General features: G+C 37.9%; 1 protein-coding gene across 2 annotated transcripts in view; it reads left to right on the top strand.

Moving 5' to 3' along the window:
- Nucleotides 1-406: 406 nt before the first annotated feature.
- The window catches only part of SH3PXD2A (SH3 and PX domains 2A), a 108,452-nt gene continuing 87,308 nt past the window's right edge, over nucleotides 407-21,550 (top strand). The window contains exons 1-2 of one of the 2 annotated variants that reach the window (XM_034440017.3): nucleotides 407-657; nucleotides 17,813-17,857. In XM_034440017.3, coding sequence (XP_034295908.2) covers nucleotides 483-657; nucleotides 17,813-17,857 — 220 coding nt within the window. In that variant the 5' untranslated portion in view covers nucleotides 407-482. The remainder of the gene's footprint in view (nucleotides 658-17,812; nucleotides 17,858-21,550) is intronic. The other variant, XM_087872850.1, reaches the window with a different exon arrangement.

Here is a 21,550-nt window from a genome sequence, read left to right as displayed (position 1 = left end):
TGCCTTGTCAAAAGAATTGGCTTGCTGTTGCTTTCATTTTGCCAATGAGGAAAGAAAATCATCCCCAGTATTCATTCTTATGAGAAAGAAGCCAGAGAGGTTTTTCTTTTTTTATACAAGCAAGTGTTAGGAGAGATAACTAGAAGGAGCTGCCAGCAATGCAGATGGCAAACAGCTTTTGAAACCAGAGGATCTTGAGCATCACAAAATGCTGCCTATAGCAAAATGTAGGAACTTTACAGAGAATAGCCGGCAGGCTTGTGCCTCTGAGTTGGAGGAGAACAATAAGGAGTTAAGAGTCAGCAACAGCTTGATTTAAAGAGAGGAAAGAATTGATACCCTCTCTCTCCCCCTTCCTTTGCCTGGATGGTCTGGTCTCTCTGATAGATCACATGGGCTTTCTTATATTCAATTGCTGCAAGAGCACCAGCAGCTGCTGCTGCTGATCTAGGAAACTACATCGCGGCTGTTTAAGTGTGTCAATGCCTTATGGTCCCCAGCTCCAATTTAAAACAGAAGGATCCTACAATGTATCTCTGAATAAGCCGATAGGAGCCTGGGATCTCACCTTTTCTCCCTTTATGCTCCAGGATCTAACCATGTCTATCTGTTGTTGCCTTTTTTTCAGGGATTATGGATCCTCGAAAAGGAAATCAGGTAGGAGAGCCTACTCTTTTTTACGCATAAATTACTTGTTTTTGAATGGGAAGTGGGATATATGCAAGCTCTTTTTTTTTTTTTTAAATGTCTGTTGTTTGAAATGCACTTGCTGCATTGGGAACAGGAGTTACTAAAATTTATAGTTAAATAGATATTTCCTGTTACATATATAAACCTCCCGATTTCCAACTTATTGAACTGATATTCTATTGTATAAAAGCATATTATACTCTGGCAAATTCGTCAAAGAATTGATATTTGATTTTGCAGTATTGTAAATTTGCTTACACTAGAATCTGTTTGAAAGAAAGGTAATCTAATCTACTCTCCCAAAGCTCATATATCCTGGCCCAACCCTACAAACTGAAATAGTTTGCTGTGGGTTTAGTAACCAAATGAGACAAGTTCACATGTTACTATCAAGTATTCTTGTTTTCTGAACAGGGCCAAGATATCCTGCTGTGGAGGCAATGGGTTTTAAAGTAGCTACTAAAGCACTGCAGAGGTTAATTAATAATATGCAGTTAAATAATATTTGGCAAACAAGCCAGAACCACCAAACCCCCTAAATGTTTATCTTCTTTTAGGGATAACCATAAGAATAATTATTAGTTATTCTATTGTGACACTTGAAATATATTGATTGGAGTAATCATCCTACTCTGCTTTAAGGATTGAACTTGATTTGTTTGAGGGATCCGTGGAGAAGCCAAGAATGCTTCATATATCTTTACATACTTTAGAGAACCAACATGAATGGAAAAAATAGCTATACAGTTGTAAAAAGGATGAGAAGACATAGCTAAGCAGTTGAGTATTGCTGTTACATCCATATAGGGAGTCTGATCTTCTTATAGGGAGTCACCATCCAACACTTGTTTCTGAGGAGGCCATACTGAATTTTTGGGATTTATTTCTGAATAATATGTACAGTCCATTTGCAAATATAGTTATTCCTGATGCCTCTGCCAAGATTATGTGTGAAGTAAATTCTGCTTTGGAATTTCCCTTTTAAATAGCTGCATGGCAGACAGCAAATCGCAGATGCAGCTTAAGTTAGAAATGCAATCACAGAAATATGTACTAATAGATTTCTCCCATAGACTGCACTCACATATGTATCAGTAATAATGTAATTTGATTTTGAGTTATTCTGAGTGCACTCACAAGAGTAATCTAAACTGGAACTTAGATATATATTCTTGCTTATATTTTGGGACCATGGCTTGTTATAATCTATATACACCTCATATAACTCATACTTATGGCTACTTGCATTTACTATATTGAGACAATCCAGTTACCCATTCCCCAGAATTTCTTTGACTTTCCCTTGTGCAGTGATCAACAAGGCCATAACTATGGTGGGGAATGTCAGTTGGGAATGATTGCTTTCTGAGTCCTCTCAACCTCAAGGAAGCTAGGAAATTAGCTTTCCCCAACTGGAGTAGAGCAAATAAATAAATAAATAAATCAGCAATATAATCATAAGCTGATAAATAATGTTGGAGCCTATTATTTATTGTCCCTCCTCCGCCATAGAGAAAGAAATAATAGAGAAATATTTACCGTACAGAAGGCCCATTTGGGAGCCACCCCATCCCTTTGCCTCATAAAGAGGCAGATAATGTAATCCTGAGAAATAGTTTTTACCATAAAATTGAGGAAGCATTGTCTTAGTCTCTAAGACTCCAGGGACTGTTCTTTTTTTTTTCCAACTTGATTAGATTTACATCTCAAAAACAAACCATGCATCCTTCTGATCCAATTAAGTATATCATTTGAATATGAAAGGGCAGTAAATCACCTTATCTGATGTGTTCTTATAGCTTTCAGGATTAATACAATTGTAGTTCAATTAATCTAGTTTTCTGAGTTTATTAGCCTACACTCAAACATGAGTCATAGAAGCTAAGTTCAAATATGGCTTAAACCACACTATTTGTAGTTCACCATGTGGCATAAACCTAACTGTTGAAATGGGATTTTTTTCTTTTCCTAGAAATCTTGAAACAGCCATATAGATGCTATTTTAGAAAAAAAACAAATGGTGGTCTAACAGAGCCAAAGATATCATTAGAAGATGGAAAAGACTGAAATACTTTTAGAAATACTGATTATATTTTAAAGCCACAGCAATCTATTTTTGGTAGCTTGGTCTCTTATCTTTCTAGAAACAAAAAATGAGAGTATTTTGTCCAAATTCAATTTAAGATTTAAACAAAAACCTTAGAATTATAGACTGATGTTCTAAACTAGTTAATGTTCCTTTCCTACTGCTAAAGAAACCCCAAGTGAAACAAGTCAGAGGTTCTAATGCAGATCTACTTCTTGTAAAACATTATCTGAGATCACACATTATGCTTTATCCAGCGGTGAAAGACACTTACCTTCGCTGCTGGTTTGGAAATGTGAGCGAGCGCACCTTTTCTGCGCATGTGCAAAGCCTTCTGCGCATGCGCAGAGGGTCAAAAATGTGACATAATGATGTCCTGGCGGGTGGGCAGAGCATCCCACCGCCACTGGCCCTACTGGTTCCCTCGAGCCGGATAGATCTGGCCAAATTTCACAACTGGCTTTGTCATTTGTTTTTAGCCATTTTCATTGATTCCAGCCAATGGGACTCAATTGGAGATCACCAGGATAGGTAAAGTTATTGGGAATTTTCATAGATGATCCAGCAGTAGGAAATTGATGTAATAGAATTTGATGTAATATTTTCACATGATGTTATATTAATGCATTATCTCTGCTTTCCTCACCCCACTGGTCACTACGGTACCATGTAACGGTGAGATAGTAGAAAAGGTTGTGAATTCTGTTTCCCCAACGAACTCAGAATTGCCGTGTAATTTTTGGGTCATAGTGATGAAAGGAGATGTTTTCATATATAACAGAATATCTCTCTTTCAATGTATAGATACATTGAGATTCACATTGAGAAGAGAGTATTCTCAAAATTGCCAAATTCTTCATTTTTCTTATCTGTGTTGTAAAACCCAAAAAGGCTCCCACCCCCACTTTTAATGACATATCATCTGCAGAAGACTACCATGTTTTCCCGAAAATAAGATAGGGTTTTATCTTCCCAGCTGTGAATGGCCTTCGTGCGCCACCATCACCCTTCTTTCCTTGAATGCAGCCAGAAGCAGCAGAAGTCTTTCTTTCTCTCCCCTAAACTCTGCTTCTGCGGCTTCCAAACCCCAGCCAGGGCAGTGGTGAGGGTAAAGGACCTGTGTGTGTGAGAGAGAAAGTGGAAGGGCTTATTTCTGGGGGAGGGCGTATATTTAGGCCCACCCCAAAAATCAGGCTTGGCCTTATTTTCAGGACATGTCCTATTTTCGGGGAAACACAGTAGGAATTTGATAGAATCTAGGACAGGGGTGTCAAACTCAAGGCCCGCAGGCTGGATCCAGCCTGCGGAGTGCTTAGATCTGGCCTGCAGGGATGTCCTTGAAATATCAAAGGACTGGCCCACAGTGCCTCTGCTAGTGCCCCCCCTCAGCCCATTTTTGGCTTGGATGGCTGCCTGTAACATTCTGCTGGCCAAAAGAAGACATGGGGGCCTCCAGAGGCCTCCCCCGCCTATTGCTGGCCAAAATGGAGCTTCCGGAGGCTTCTCCCGGCTTGTTACAGGCCAAAATGGAGCCTCCGTGGGCTGGATTCAGCCCTCCCTACCCCATTTCCCATGGCTTTGCTGTACTTACTTTTCGAAGATCTCCAGAAGAGGTTGACCCATGTGGCAGAGCAGCCAAAGTCTTTTATTCAGAAGCCTGTGAAGCTGTAATAAGGTGAGAGGAAAACAGCTTTCCCCATCTGAATAAAAGACTGGCTTCTCAGCCATGGGGGCCTGCAGGCTTAGTTTGGGCCCAGTCTGGCCAGCAACGAGCAGTCTCCTGCTTGCTGCTGAGTGGCTAGTTTGAATAAGCAGCTTCAGGGATTGGGGCGTGGCAGCCAATCAACAAGGGGCTTGCAGTTTAGCCTGATGAGACAAAGCAACCTCTTCGCTGATTGGCTGCTGCTGCTGCCTCAATCCCTGAAGCAAGAGGCTGTTGTGGCCCAGCCCAGGCCTAGGCCTGTTGGCCACATGGCCCCTGCCGAAGTCTTTTACTCAGAAGCTGGTGAAAATGTTTCCCTTAGATTTCACATTCTTACAGTTTTGCCATCATCTGAATAAAAAACTTTGGTTTCTCTGCCAGTGAGTCAGCCTCTTTTGGAGCTCTGGCGATCTTCAAAATGTAAGTAATCCATGGAAAGTAAGTGGAGAAGTAAGTGGAATATGGGATGCTAGCAAAGCAGGCCCAGTCTGTGGAGACCCAGTAGGGCAGGATGGGGGGGGAAGCAATTGTGGGGATCCCGGAGAGCATTAGTTATCTCAGTGGATTGGAGTACGCCTTGGATGGCCTGCTGCAGCATTATTATTATTATTATTATTATTATTATTATTATTATTATTTATTTATTTATTTATTTATTTATTTATTTATTTATTTATTAAATTTTTATACCGCCCTTCTCCCGAAGGACTCAGGGTGGTGAACAGCCAGGATTAAAATACATATAATATGAAAATTAAAATAATTTAAAAATAATTAAATCAATTTGGCTTCCCAATTTTAAAACCCCTTACCCATAAAATTAATCAATTAAAATTTTAAGCCCACCCGGCTTGCTGAAACAAGAAAGTCTTCAGAGCCTGGCGGAAAGTACGGAGGTCCGGGATCAGTCGTATTCCTGGGGGTAGCTCGTTCCAGAGGGCGGGTGCCCCCACAGAGAAGGGTCTCCCCCTGGGGGTCGCCAGTCGACATTGCTTGACTGATGGCACCCTGAGGAGACCCTCTCTGTGGGAGCGTATTGGCCGGTGGGAGGTTATTGGTGGCAGAAGGTGGTCTCGTAGATACCCAGGCCCTAAGCCATGGAGTGCTTTAAAGATGAGAACTAAAACCGTGAAGCACACCTGGAAGACCACCGGAAGCCAGTGCAGCTCGCGCAAGAGAGGTGTTACATGGGAGCGCCATGTCGCCCCCATAGTCACCCACACGGCTGCATTCTGGACCAGTTGGAGTCTCCAGGTGCTCCTCAATGGGAGCCCAATGTAGAGAGCATTACAGTAGTCCAGGTGGGAAGTAACGAGGGCATGAGTGACCGTGCATAAGGAGTAGGCCCCACATGCTCTTCCCTGCTCTGAGATACCTCATGTGCATTTAATGATCTGCACATTTGATTAACAAATGCATTGGGGAAAGCAGGGAGTGATCACGTTCATTTAATGTGATTCAGTTAAACGAATCCTCGGGTTACGAATGTAACTGGTAGGCTCTATTACATTCATAAATCAAGGATTACCTGTATAATGAGAGTGAGGGAAGGTCTTAGGGAAGTCCTGCCTTAGCACTTGGCCATCACAGGTGCCCCCCTCACAAGTCCTGTGCCATGCCCACCATGGCCACAGCCCCTGGGCATGCTCCACCCCCGGCCCTCCAGGGTCAAAAACAATCCTGATGCAGCCCTCAATGAAATTGAGTTTGACATCTCTGGTCTAGGATAACCTATAAAAACTAACCTTAGTAAACCTGAGTCTTGAGGAAACACCTTTTAATGTATCTGCGCTGAAACTTCTTAAATTGGGGATGGAAGAGATTCTTGAGATTCATTTCATCTTTTAAAAATTTATTCTGCTATTGAGCAATGCTTTTTTTTTTTTTACTGTTTTTGTGTCTTTCACCTTTCCTCTCTATCGAAGGCAATAGATGGGTAAATGGATACACATACATAACAGACAACTAATGATATGGCTATATATGATCCACATATGGCTGCCATCATATCATTTGAAAACCTATTTGCACACATGTAATCATGCTCATTTGGACAAAAGTTAAATGTAGTCCTTGCCTACAAAAAGTTACCTGCTTTTGCTATGGTTTGGGGCAGGGTGTCAAACTCGTGGCCCGCAGGCTGGATGCATCACGCGCTGGCCAGGCCCACCCCTGTTTTAGCGAAGGGGGGAAAAGTCACGATACATCCCATGATGACAACGTGATGATGAAGTTTGACACCCCTGGTCTAGGGTTAGGCAGTAAAACAGCTGGAGTTTCTCTTTCTCATTTATGTACACATATATACATACAAACACATATGTGTGTTTGTTTGCTTGTTTTGAGCAGGAAGGAAATGGTATATGAAAAAAGATCCAACTGAAAACATCCTTCACATATAGTTCCTTCAAGAAAACAAAACAAAACTTAAGAAGGATAATATGAAGTTGCTTCTTTTCATTACATATTACATCAGGAGGAGGATACATATCAAACATATATTTTATACAAACACACACACACACACACACACATACACACACACACACACACACACACCTACTTCAAATATTCAGAAGACATTCCTTAGACTTCTGAATGTAGCACCTCTGTGCTATATTAAAGTAGCCTGTCACATTTCCGGCTACCACAGGCCCTGAAAAATATTGCTGCTGCTTCAAGAAATCAACTCATAAAATATAATTCAATCCATAAAGTAGCCATATGTTTTTTTCATGCCAATGTGAAAGCCTGGGAAAAAATTGGACTTTTAATGAGAGCTGGAGAAGTGAATTAGAACCTGAAAGTTCTGAAGCATTTATTCTGAACCATTTTTGAAGCACTGACAATCCTAAGGTAGTCCTCAATTTACAGCCATAATTAATCCTAGAATTTGTGTCATAAATTATGCTGGTTATTAAGCAGGTCTCCACATGACCATGACCAATTTTATTATCTTTTCATGCAACAGACATTAAGTGATCATGGCAGTTGTTAAGGGAACCCTTGGTCTGCACTGAGTGTTTTTTGCTGAAGCCAGAAATAAATGTTGGTTTCAGACAAAAGTATAAATAGTCACATTATCATGGTATACTGCAACTGATTGTATATGAGACAGTTAAGAGTGCCCAAAATGCAATAACATGCCCATGGGAGGTGGGGAGCAGCTATCAGAACTTTGAACCCAGGTCATAAGTAGCTGTGAGAAAGTCCATTGTAACTTTGAATGATCAACCAGTCATAAGTCAAGGACTATCTGTACTATGTAGGTTAGGAGCCTCCTGGGTGATATGATTGCTCAGAGAGACTCATTTAGAACTAATACTTAGAACCTGTACTCATACCTTGCATTGCGTGGCTGAATCAGTTGTTGCTTCCTAGAATATGGTGGGGGTTTTTGTTTCTAGATAAAGTGAATAGCAGTCATGTAAATTGAAACCATTGCAGTCAACAGACGAAAAATCCAGAATAAAACACCAGAACAAATTAGAAGAAATTAAACAAATGTAATCTTTTTCTTTGTGCACTTTCTGAGAAATCTCAGCTTCATTTGAAATGACTGCAGTGCAGCATGCTGGAAGGCAGGCTTAGGGAGAAGGTATGTGCTTTCTGCAAAAGATTTGGCAGCTGAAATTCTTTCTGGCAGTCTTCTCTTCGGAAATACTTTCCTTTCTGTATGATTTTTCTTAAATCTGGCTTGCATCATTTGAAAATCTTAATTTATTTTTATGAGCTGTCAGTGCATGATATGATTTTTGCAAGGTTCATACCTCACTGGCAAGTCTGCTAATGCCAACTAACTTTTCACAGTACTTTTGTGAACTGTTCATATCCTGCTAAAGTTTTTCTTTGCCAAGGACCTTCTAATTTCACTAGTTAAGTTTGGACAAAGCTCCATAGTTTGCAAGCAGTTTAATAATAGCTTCAAGACAGGCTGCTTCATCTTATTCCAAGGAGGAGTGTGTTAACTCTGAAATGCAATAGTAAATATTAATGTTGACTAAATATGGACTCCCCAGCAGATCTTTCTGAATAATGATTGATGTAATTTTCTTGTGGGGCTTCAAAAAGGTAGGATATACAGTTGGAACAAAGGACTGCTTGCGAATTGTATTTCATCAGTCCTTTTCACTGAAAACTTTATAAACTGTCCTTTTTGAAATCTGGTCTCAATTAAAGTGTTAGATTTCTATTCTTCCAACTGAAAATGGAAAAAGGGGAGTGCAGAGTTTTATAATTATGAGTAGTTTTCTTCATGTTTTTATTCCACCCTTCAATGTACATATATTCAAGGAAGCTTATAGAAAAATGATAAAAGTTAATAGAATTGTCAGCAACAATCATTGTTAAATAGTTTAATAATTGTGAATTATTTTACAGGAGAGTGAAAAGACAGCAAAGTAGATTTCTTAGCGATAGAATTTTATAAATGGAGAACCATCATTGACACTTTTTGCCAAAATCTGTTTTACAGCAGATTTGTGTAGAAACAAGAGTTTTAAATATCAGTCCTTTGCATTGTGCTGAGAAAGAGCAGTAACTAATAAAGTTCTTTGAAGAATGAATGAGATTCATTTCTGAATTTTTTATTCTAGCTAACCAAAAGCATTTGTATTGGACTAAGTGAAATGTCTATCAGAAATAAAATGTTATTGACTTTTCCCTTTCTTTCAATGCTGATTAGCTAATTGTATTTTTACAGCATTTTGTGGCCTTATAAACTGACAAATGACTGGGGCCAGCATACTATTCCCTGTCATACACCATTTAAAATACAATAAATCAAGTCATAAAATCACAATATAAGAACCCTGGAATATTTGCAGTCTATTCTTCCATCTTTAGTAATAGTAGTTGCATTATGTCAGAATTCTATTTCACCATAATCTGAAGAATTATGATCTTCAAGCTATACTAATCCTGGATAAATTGAGTCTATTTTGACTGCAATGAGAAAATTAAGGTCTGAGGAATACAACTGGCAACCTGTGGACCTCTCACTGGCATATAGAAGATTGATCCTTTTGGAGTATCCTATGTTCTAACATACATACATATAGGGAGTCACTTCAGTTCAGATCATTTTAAATACAATACATTTTAGTTTGGGTTCAATGGAGAGTTTTGCTTGGCCATCCTAAGCTATGTCTTCCCCTCACCCTCTGCAAAGTAGTCACAAAGAAATATAAACAAGAAGCTACAATTGAAGTTTATGTGGTTGACAGCCAGGCATGGATAGACATGCTTGCTCTCAGATCAAAAGTGCACTTGTCACTTGAAAGGGCACACTGTGTGTCCTGTCAAAAAGTTTACCCTTACGCTACCCAGATCCAAAGGTTTTGGGGCGGTTAGCACATTCTCTCCACCAGATTAGAAAGTTCATCATTTACCTCTATGGTCCAAACGTACTGTGTTCTCCCTTTTCCGGAACCTTCATCTGCGTTCCTGACAGAGGAACTTGTGGGAACGAACATCAACTGCTTCCCACTCAGAGCAGAGGAAAAACTGCTGGTCCTGATCCTGCAAGTCATTTCCAGACTGCATCAAAAATGTAAACTCAGCTAATTGTGGTTTATTCAGCAAGTCATGTTAAAAACATGCATGGACACTAAGCATCACATTGGCACACACAGATGTAGAAATAATAATGTATGGTATGGTATAATGAGTCTGAGTAGGTTTTATTAAATTTATTTGGCCACCCATCTCACACACATAAGTCTTGATGGCTATAATATTAAGAACAGTAAAAGCATATACGAGAAAATAATTCTCACAGTAGTTGAGAGAAATTACACAACATCGGTCAGCACAATCAGAAAGACTCTTAACTAGAAGTGGGAATGCTAACACTCAAGGCAGACAAGTTAACCTGCCTCTTATGTTTAATAAATCTACTATGGATGCAACTATATATAGAGTGTCTACAAGTGATTTGCTAGATTGTGTGCTATAAGCAAAATGCTTATGAATTGTGAATTATAATACTGCATAATTAAAACTTTGTGAAGATTACATGAATTTCAGGTGTGGCTAAAGTAAGGAAAAGGGTCAGATCTCTTAAGAAGAATGGCATTGCAAACCCTTTGATTCGATCCCTCACCAGTCCTAATTGGCTATGGAGTCAGTATGTGGAGGAATATCTTCAATAGATGAATGTACTCAGTTCATGATATTCATTGGTTCCATCCTGTGCTTGATTAACATTTTAATAAATCATATGCATTTATAATCTTTCATTTCCTTAAAAAAAAAAAACACTTTGAGGTCCTAAGGAGGCAAATTACTATTCCAGAAGGCATGGCCCAACTCTTAGGATGTTTTTGTTTTTGTTTTAAAGAGAGCTTTTTCAGAGACCTTTATAAATGTCACTTCCAATTGGTAAAGTGGAATGATAGGATTTGTCAGATGTTCTTATACCAGCTTACCTCATGGACAAGATGTGCTTGGAAGATTATTTTTGTAGAAATGCAAGGATGGCCCCTCTGTGAAAACAGTCACTTCTTAATTTACACTCTAAAAGGGAATTGGACTAGTTTAAATTAGGTAAAAACTGTACTTCAGCTAGTGGAAATTTGGGAAACAAAATGCTGCACATGATCAGCTCGACCAGTGCAGCTGCCAGAACAGAAATAAGCACATGCATACTTTATTAAATAACAGCCTAAGAATCTGGATTTTGTTGACCCAGCCATGAATGTGGTATCTTAGCAATCTATATATTAGTAAGGTACATTTGCAAAGACTCCAATCAGCTAAGTGATACTGTCTGGTTGAAAGCCAAGATCTCCCTCCACCCCTTCCCCTTTAGCAGGCATTTAGTTCTTGCCAAATTTCCTGCATTTTCCTCCTAGCCTGCATAGCTGTAAATGTTATTGATGGCAATGAAGTTATCCAGGCTCTCTGCAGCATACAGCTGTAGCACTTAGACCCTTAAAATAGTGGTGTTACAGCTCCTTGAAATCTGAATGTGTGTTGTCTTAATATAGCAGCCATATGAAGAGAGGATAGGTAGGCTGAGGGGGGGGGGTTTGTCGTCTGTTTTGACTCCCTAAGCCAGCCTCCCCCAGATCTAGACTAACCTCCCCCAGACAAAACAAAATAATCCTATAGATGCCTGATGTCTTAAATAAGATCAGGGTGGGTCCAATCCACCTCCTCTGGAGGATTAAGGGCAAATATGTTATACAAAAAACATATCTGTGGTAATTTTCAACCTTAATTTCCTTGGATTAGGAGGCTCTGTTTCCCAGGAATGAACGATATGCCTGATAATCAATTATAATAATGCAGAATATGCCTTATTTATGCAAAATGTGTGTAATCCTTCTCTCAAATTACAGTCTGGAAAAATAGCTCTTCTAGAAGAAGAAAAATTAGACAATCATGAGATATTTTTTCCTTTTTCCCTCTCCCCATTTTGCAGTTCATATGATCAGTTCTGAAGCACCATTCAATCACATAAATACAAAATGCAAATATTTTCAAACAATTTGTGCGTGTAAGAAGTAGCGCAAAACTAGGCAATTCCAATTTTTTAATTTTTCTTTGTGGCATGTTGAAAGTGGGATCTGGTGTGTTTATGAAGTAGCAGCATGGTTATTTGTTTCACGTTGAAACAAGGCTGCAAAAGGGGCTTTTAATTAAAATTAAATATTTTAATTAATTAATTAAATATTTACTTCATTGTTGCTTTTGTGACATTTTAATTTTCTTGTCATTCTGCTCTTCAAGATATAAGAGCTGTTTGATATAAAGCTAATAACACCATGAATATCTTTTAAAGATGAAAACTGTCCTCTGAAGAAATTAATACAGGTAGTCCTCATCTTACAATACTTTGTTTAGTGACCGAAGTTACACAGCACTGAAAACAGTGACTTATGACTGTTCACACTTACGACCATTGCAGCATCTCCATGGTCATGAGATCAATATTCAGATGCTTGGCAACTGACTCATAGTAATGACGGTTGCAGTGTCCCAAGGTCATGTGATCCCCTTTTGTGACCTTATGACAAGCAAAGTCAATGGGGAAGCCAGATTCACTTAACAATTGTTACTAACTTAACTGCAGTGATTCACTTAACGACTGTAGCAAGAAAAGTCATAAAATGGGGCAAAACTCACTTAACAAATGTTTTGCTTAGCAACATAAATTTTGGGTTCAATTTTGGTTGCAAGTTGAGGGCTACCTGTATTCATGTTTTAAAGCAGTTTCAAATTTCATTTCCATATGCAGAAGACAGAAAAGGAACAGAAATTCATTTTAGGCTAGGGAAACCAACTGTGAAAATGAATGATTGGATAGACATACTGTATTCAGCGGAAAGTTGGCAGTCTTAGGCCAAGTGCAACCCCTGAGTCTCCAAAACCCGCTCTAGCATGATGGCTAAAAAGTAGGGTTCTAACTAGGGTTCCTCACTATCTTTCAGCCTGTAATGTGAGCCAGAAAATAAACTTAACATTCCTACCAAAATGAAGAAAATTCCTTCACTTCCCAACCAAGAAGAAAACCTTGACTACTGTAGCTCTGTTTTGGCTCCTCACTTTTCCATATATGAAGCTCAGTTCCATTTAGCAGAAGTGACTAAGAGATAAGGTCACTTGAATAGTTTCAACTTAGCTTGTGGTTTGTAGTTCAAGATTTGTTGAAATATCTTTCTCCTTGGGAACTGCCATTTCCATTTTATAAAAGTCAGCCTCCAGGGTATCTGATGATAAGAGGATGTGAAGCATTCAGGATGACATGCAAAGCAATGCTGGGGTTTGTTTAAGCCATTATTTTCCAGGTTTTGTGGGCTTGGCAAAATTCACGTGGCCTAATCCATGGGTGTCAAACTTGATCGTGTCATGTGACGTATCACAACATTTTTTGCCTTTGTAGAGCCAGGATGGGTGTGGCCTGTGCATGACGCATCTAGCCCTCAGGCCATCAATTTGATACTCCTGGTCTAATCCATCGGTTTTGCATCTTTGAGAGTGAATTTAAAAAACACACATTAAATAGTTGGTTTTGAAAGATGTCAGTTAAGCCAAAAATATAGGAGAGAACATGAAAATGCATAAAATTTATTTTACTTTTTTATTATTGTGTTACCTGGAATGGTTGTGATTATCCTGGTTTATGGCAAAATGTAATATGTAATCCAGATATTTTCATTTGTATAACCAACTGGATTATCATTTAGTAAGATGATGAATATAAAACAAATTTACTTGAGCAATCCAAATTAGAACCTGAGTAATTAATCCCTTTTTGGCTAATAGTTGAATGGTGGATTCATTTGCATTTCTGTTTTTTCATTCTTTTCATGACTATCCAGTATAAATGGCACTATATAAACTGTTTGTAGTATAAACTGCAAAACAACTAGACCAATTTGGTCTAGTAGTTAAAAGTGCTGAACTAGGAACCAAGATGCTGTGAGTTGGGGGACTTTGGATCAATCACTCTGCCCAACTTATCTCACAAGATTGTTGGGAAAATAGGAGAAAAAAGAAGTATTAAGTATGTTCGCTACGGTGAGTTATTTATAAACTATAATAAAAGCAAAATAAAAAATAAATGATACGAAAGTGATTCAACATCTCATGATATTACAGCAGAAACCCAAGTTTTTTCGTAGTTGTTTGCAAATGCACAGATCATAGGATTTGTATCACATTGTGCATTAAAATATGCATTACAGTGCATATTCCAACATTCTTTCTCCTCCTTTCCTTCCTTATAGCTATCTGTATTCCCTTTTCTGCCCAGCAGGCTGCTAACAAATTACTTTTAGCAAGTTCTGAAACTATTTTTCCACTTCTCCTTCTGGGTTATTTCTATTCCAATGAAATAAGCGGAGTGCTGCCTGCAGGATGCCCATCTCTGTTTTAGGGGTTCAGAACAATTAGAATATGTATGATTGTCATGCTATTTTTAAAAAATGAAATCCTTTGAAGTAATGCTAAACAGATGTTTAAATCTGAAATATGCTAGCTGTCTTCCCTCTTCAGAAGCACTCTTATTTCTTAACTCATATTTCTGTCTAATGCTATCAGATGAGTTTGGGGAGGGGAGGTGGTCTGCTAAATTTACCAGAGGCAAATGTATCTTTTCATTGGAAATCTACAATGTACTCTGCCCGGTACTCACTTCTTAGTTCCTAATTCCTTGTGTTGGGAGCTGTTTGTATTGTTTTGCTTCAGTTACTATTGATGGAGCATGTGCAAAAGGAGAAAGATGCTTCATTTAAAAATTTACAACCAGTTACCATTCAGGGCAATCTGATTAAATGGCAATTGTGTGAAAAACTTGTTTACACTTCAGCTGTTCTTGCAAAATGCAGTTCAAGGTTAAAAGTTTCCTTTTCTTTTTCTCTAAATTCTCTTTCTGAAATAGGTCAGTTGCATACTATTTTAAAAACTACGTGTTGTGCCATTGCAAGAGCATATGCTTCCAATATAGCCTAAGCCTTAGGCATTTTCTTATTCCAGATATTTTTCATCAGTGCCAGTTTTTTGGTTTTTTCATTATTGTTTTGGCAGAGGTAGTACAAACTCTGTTAGGGGTAGTTGGGGAGCGCTGAATTTTTTTCCCCCTGCTTGCAATTATTTTGTGACTTTATTTCATTATATTGTCACCTCAGTTTCTCTTTATCCAGACAAATCCCAAAAGCACAACACATTATGTACTGCTGGGTTTAGTGTTTTAACTGCTCTTCATGAATTGTTTCCAAGTCTATCTTTGTACATATTAGAGTATGGTCAAAGCTTTCCAGGTGGAATAGATGTCTATTCAAAAATTTGTCTTTTAATCAAGACAATGGATTTTGTGAGCAAACCAGTAATTTCCAAGAAAACGTGCAGTATTTTACCTTATAATAGCCCCTCTATGAAGGAGATGGATGGATGGATGATAGATAATTTCTGAGATGACTGCTAAAACATGGCTGTAGAAGTCATACTAACTCCTACTCAGGCCAAGATCATACCGAATGATAAAGCACCTGATTAGGTGATACTTTATCTGAGGAGTGCAAATTAAACCAAGAACACCTCCTTTTATAACAAAAATGAGAAATAAGATAATATGCAGCCCTCAAGATTTCAGTGTGGCTTTCAGAATGTTCCAAAAATTTCTGTCAAATTTTAATTTTTAAGGAGACAGAAGGGGGAAATAATCTAGCACATAGAAAGTATACCATATAATTGAATTTAATTGTATTTTAGCTTAAATAAATTATAAATTAAGTTAGATTTAATCTTGTCCTGGTCTTTTACTATTTTGGAAATGTGGCCTCTGATCTGCACTCAAAAACCAAGTAGGATTCTTGAACTGAAAAGGGATACGTTCTTCTGTATTAGTGACTGTATTCAGAAAATGCTGCCATGCCCCCCCCCCAAACTACATGAAAGCCAAGCAACAACAATCTTGCATCTCGGCCCCATGCAGCCCTAGCACCACTACTGCCACACAAAAAAGCCACCTCATGCTATTCCCCAAGGTGAGAGCCTTGGGGAATGGTGCAATTGGCCTCACAGCCCAGTTCTCCCAAGGATCTGCCACCTGCCGCTTACCTTCACACAGTGGTCTTTTTCTATTGGCAGGCCCTTGCGGCCTACCTGAGGCTACTCTAGGTCTGATGAGGTCTTTGTTCATAAAGTTGCTTCAGAGAGTGCTCTTCTGCAGCTTCTGCAGCCTCTGAAAACCTCATGAAAACCCTTCCCATTCTCATGTAATTTTTGGAGGCTCAGGACGCCTCCAGAAAGCCTGCCCTCTCATGTGACTTCCAGACAGTCCAGAGGCTGCGTAAGAGCACATCCCATTCTTGCATGGTCGCCACAGCCTCCAAAAAACACATACAAGAATGGAGCATTCTTTTGAGAATAGTTGTTGTTTGGCATTTATAAACACTGCCGGGACATCAAAGATGTGACATTTGACACATGTGTCATAGGTTTGCCATCACTACTCTAGATAGAATATTTCAGTTCTATAATTCTTAACCAAAGAAGTTCAAAGTATTTTTTTTAAAAAAAAACATGTACTTCGGGAAATGTTCAGTCCTTTCAATAAGGTTTCTGGTTGCTTAGAAGATGGAAATTCTGAAAAACAGGATTGTAATATTTTTGTTCCATCTGAAATGAAACACTGAAAGGGAATCCTTCTCATGGAGCCCCCCCACCCTTTTTTTATTTTTATTTTTTATTTTTTTTGCTACTCAAAGTTCAAGTGATGGTTCCTGCTTGCAGAAAGGCTCTGTGTACCATTAGTTTTGAATCATGTTTACTACAAGTGATTTATGCTTTGATGTCTCCGGAAATGTCTGTAGAATTTATATCTGATTCCTTCACAGCTCAATTTTAAAACAGTATGTGCTAATATAATAGTTAAAAGTTGCATTATTACTTTTCTATTTCTACTGCTCTTCCGCCACCCCAAAAGTTGGCATGGAGACAAGGCAGAGATTTGATGGGGTCCTTTCAGAGCCATATCAAAATGTCCTTATAGACCATATGTAGATTATAAATTGTGCACTTATAGCTATCGTATATAGATTTTTCAGCATTTTATCTACTGTATGATAGCAAGATTTCATTAATAAATTGAGCTAGAAAGTCATATATATCTGTAGATGATCACAAGTTTTGTTGGTAAAATTGGAAAAATGATTTTTTTAAGACTTTAAGACTTGTGGCTCTGAGAGCCTACACCACCCATCTCATTGTCAGGTGGCTCTTTTTTTTAAGTAAATAGAAATAAAAATCTTTATATTTCCAATATCTCAAAATAATGGTTTAAAAAGTTGATTCTTTCTAATCAGCTCAATGATTTCAGAACTGCTGTATAAATTGACAGCTCTAGCATTAGCTTACGATGAAGTGGATTGAAATGATTCACTAAACTCATGGATTAGTGTCCGTTCATGTTGTAAAACGGAGTTAATGTCTGGCCTTGTGGTAAAATACTAAAACACCCAGGCTTTACTTTATAAAAATGGCAGTCTGGACAGTTTCAAGGTATTGCCACAAATGTGAATGATTTCATTGTTGTACAACAAACCTTCTAACCAAGAGAAACGTCTAATGCTTATACAAAATAAACACATTTGTTGTTTGCAAAACTACCATGGAAACAACTTTGTATCAGCTGATGTTCTCCTTTAGCAATGTATTTTATTGTTTGCTTGCTGAGAGTTTAATGCAGAAAATTTCTCTGTATATATTCAAACAAATATAGAATTAAAACTATTCTGATTTTCATTGTTACAAAACTGCTTCTCTCTATCTCTAATCTCTCTTTTGCTTTTCTTGTTTCTCTGCTGTTTCTTTTCTTGGCTCTGAAGTTTGGATGTCAAGCCTATCTGATTCTCCAAAGAAGGCTATAGCAGGTATTGCATTATTTCTGTGTGTTAAATCGTGTTTGCTCTTTCTGGGAATGTTACAACGATGCAAAAGAAAATTAAGTGATGGTTGTAGGAACATTCTAGCAAGATTATATGTAGGTACTAGCTGGACGCCCATGCTTCGCTACGAAACTATGTGCTCGGGCTTGATAAATTGTCCCAGACCACAGCATCCATCGGTATTCATCTGGCTAGCATCCTGTCAGTGTGTGAGAGAGTTGAGGGATGTTTGGAAACTCAAACAGTATTTGCTGTGTGAGCAAGAAGGAGACAGGAAGGAGGCTGGGTGTGGCTTAGCTCAACTGTTCTGTAGTAAAGCTGCTTGCTGCTGTGAAAGTAAAACTGAAAGTGAAACTCCTCTGCTTGTGTTTTGCATTTGGAGCAGATTTCTTTTGAGGCGGGGAGGGGGAGTAGAACTCTTTAGCATATTCCTTAGAGCACACTCCTTAGAGCGTGTTAATAATAATATAGGAAATACTAATGCTCTGATGGTCATTTCGAAAAATCCTTTCTTAGTGAGCCCCTAAAAGCCAAGAGGAACATACGTGGCAAATTTCAAGTTTGTAGGCTTTATGGTTCTGGAGATTTTGTGATTAATGCGTGAGTGGTTTTTGCTTTTATATATATAGATTACATGTAATAATCATATCAACATTAGCTGTGTTTGCCTAACAGTAGTTATAATAAGTAAAATACTATACGTAGTCCTTGACTTACAACCATTCTTTTAGTGACCATTTAAAGTTACGACACTGAAAAAAGTGACTTATGACCATTTTCACACATACAACCATTGCAGTGTCCCTATGGTCACATGATCAAAATTTGGATGCTTGGCAACTGGCATGTATTTATGACAGTTGCAGTGTCCCAGGGTCATATGATCACCTTTTGAAACCTTCTGACAAGCACAGTCAATGAGGAAGCCAGATTCAGTTAGCACCCATGTTACTTAACAGCTGCAAGTCATTTTACAACTATGGCAAGAAGAGTTGTAAAATGGGGCAAACCTCACTTAACAATGTCTTGCTTATCAACAGATATTTTGGCCTCAATTGAGTTGTAAGTCGAGGATTACTTGTAGTCTGCCTTTAAAACTAAAAGTGGGGATTTCTTAAATTCACTAAACATATAGCAGAAGAAGCAGATAGGGTTTTTTTCTGATTAATCTTTGTTCTAGACAGTGAATATTATTATCATAATAATATCTCTTTTAGATAAAGGTAACTCTGAAATCCAATAGCAGTACTGCATTGTTTTTAAATATATATTCTTGTTTTATAATTTAGAAAATGAAACATTTGCTGGAAACTGTCCACTCCCAATCACCTATCCAAAGAAACATGTAGAAAAGCAAAGCAAATAGCAGATCTTTTAAAAAGATATAAAATGGTTGTGATTGGAGCTATAAATTATTCCAATATATGTTAGGAGAAAATTCTGCCAAGGATGGTCCTTTTAAGAAATCACATGACTTGGGTTGAAAATTTTCTTCAGATAGTAAAGAAGGCACACAGAATCAGCTATCCTTGACTTGTTTGTAACCAAAAGGGACAAAAGTATACAAAATGAAAATAGCAGAAACACGGAGAGGAGGAGACAAATGCTGGAATTCTCCATTGTAAGGAAAATTAAGGCCCTATTTGCACACATACACACCTTCAAGTCATTGTTGACTCCTGTCAATTTCCTGACAAGTTCCTGCAGTTTTCTGAGTAAGATTTTGGAAGTGTAGGAGAATTAGGGAAGAGAGCAGTTTGCACTGGCCAAAAGAAGAGCTCCATTTTCCATTCTCTAGATCGCACAAATAAAGTAAAGTTGTGTAATTTTGCAAAATACACAGATGAAAATTAGAAAAAAATGAAATAAATAATTTGGAAATACTAGTTTGTAATTTGGAAGACTACTTATCTGAATCAAGATGTAATAACTGGAATATGTTGAGCAAATGTTCTTTAGTCAGGAACAAAGTGATCTGCTATGTTGATTCCAATTTTATTTACAATAATATTATCAAATGATTCATTTTCTTCTTGTAAAATTGTTATTGCTTAATATTTCAGTTTAGGCTGAGCTAGGATTTGCTTATTTTCCCAACCCTAATCAGTGTTTCTTAGTATCAAATACAGGCAGTCATGGGTAACAAAAGAATTATGTTGCAGGAATCCTTATACATTCTTCCATATATCAAATTGTATGCATCTGCAAATGGCAGTCACATTTTTGCACCCTTTGTGTAAATTTGAGTTTATACAAATTGGGGCTTGCGTAATACAGAAACTATTTGTATACAGAAACTACTTGTATATAAAGAGTATTTCCTCCCCTCACTGGACTTCCTTAAATTAATGAACAGACTAATTAATAGCTTAGCTTCCATCTATTATTTCCCAATATGTTTTCTGTCTGATTGTTGCTCAACACTCTCTCTTTCCTCTCCCTTGACCCCACCTCTCATTTCTTCTAAATATTCAATTGTGAACTGGGAGAGTGTTGTTAAAAATGCATGAATGATCGGAGGTACAAATGACTGATCTATCTACTGAAATATGTTAATATCTTTAAGATTAATATGTTCTTGGAAAAGGTTGTCTACATGCTATATTTGTCTCATATGAAAGGGGGAAAAAATCAATACATTTCATCCAATTTTGCTCTGCTATACACTTTCCTTCCCTTGTCATTGCAGCTATTTTACCCTCACCCTATCACTATCCTTCTTTATTCCCCTTATATTTTGGTGTTTTGAGATGTAGAAGGGGGGGGAATATCTCTCATTCTGAAATTGCTTTACATGTGATTGATACAGAGAATGGTTCATATAAGTTAATGGAGATAAAAAAGAAATAGAATCATTATTTTATAGAGTTAAAGTAAATCACTAATTTTTAATTTTACTACTAGTACTAATATTTTTGCCTTGGTCCTGTTGTTTTTGATATGTCATTTCTACCTATATGTACCCACATGCATATACAAATACACTTCTCCTAAAAGGCTGGGGAGATCTCTGACTAGAATAGGAACATCAGATTGATAAAATGGAGAAGTTTAGCCTTCCACTTATTTTTTTATCTTACTTTTTCAGGGGTTTCTAAATATAAGACAGTCTTCCTTTCAGATACATATCATAATTGAGGAGAAATTTATTATAAAAAAAGACATATTCATTTATTTCGATTTCTGTAGCTGCTTATTTGTACACAAATCTGGATGGCTGTAAATAAAGCTGCTTACATTATTAAACTAGCCAATTTCACTTGTAAATCTGCTAATAAGCAGATTTTTTTAATGAATTTGCAGGTTCTGCCTGTCCTTCTTAGATTCATCTTCAACCCAATTCTACTTCCTATTCTTCTGTACTTAACCCTTTCCCACCCAGTAACCAACTTCTGCAACCACTTAATGCCCAGACAGAAGGGCAGGGTTCTTTCAGTTGGCTTGATGATAGCAGGGTCTGGCTTGATAATAGCAGATGTCCTTGACAGATAGAGCTGCTTCCAGTGGAGTTCCAGTTCCCTTAGCACAGGGGTCTGCAATCTTAAATACTCAAAAGAGCCATTTGGACTCATTTCCCACAGAAAAGAAAACACTAGGAGCCACTGGATGAGCGTGGCCAACTCGATGTCACTCACTTACACCAGTCACATGAAACTCCCTCCCCCCAGCCATGCCTAC

The sequence above is a fragment of the Pantherophis guttatus genome, chromosome 6, assembly GCF_059756535.1.
Source record: "Pantherophis guttatus breed Tessera chromosome 6, ASM5975653v1, whole genome shotgun sequence".
Lineage (NCBI taxonomy): Eukaryota > Metazoa > Chordata > Lepidosauria > Squamata > Colubridae > Pantherophis > Pantherophis guttatus.
This window is presented reverse-complemented; position numbering and strand designations above follow the sequence as displayed.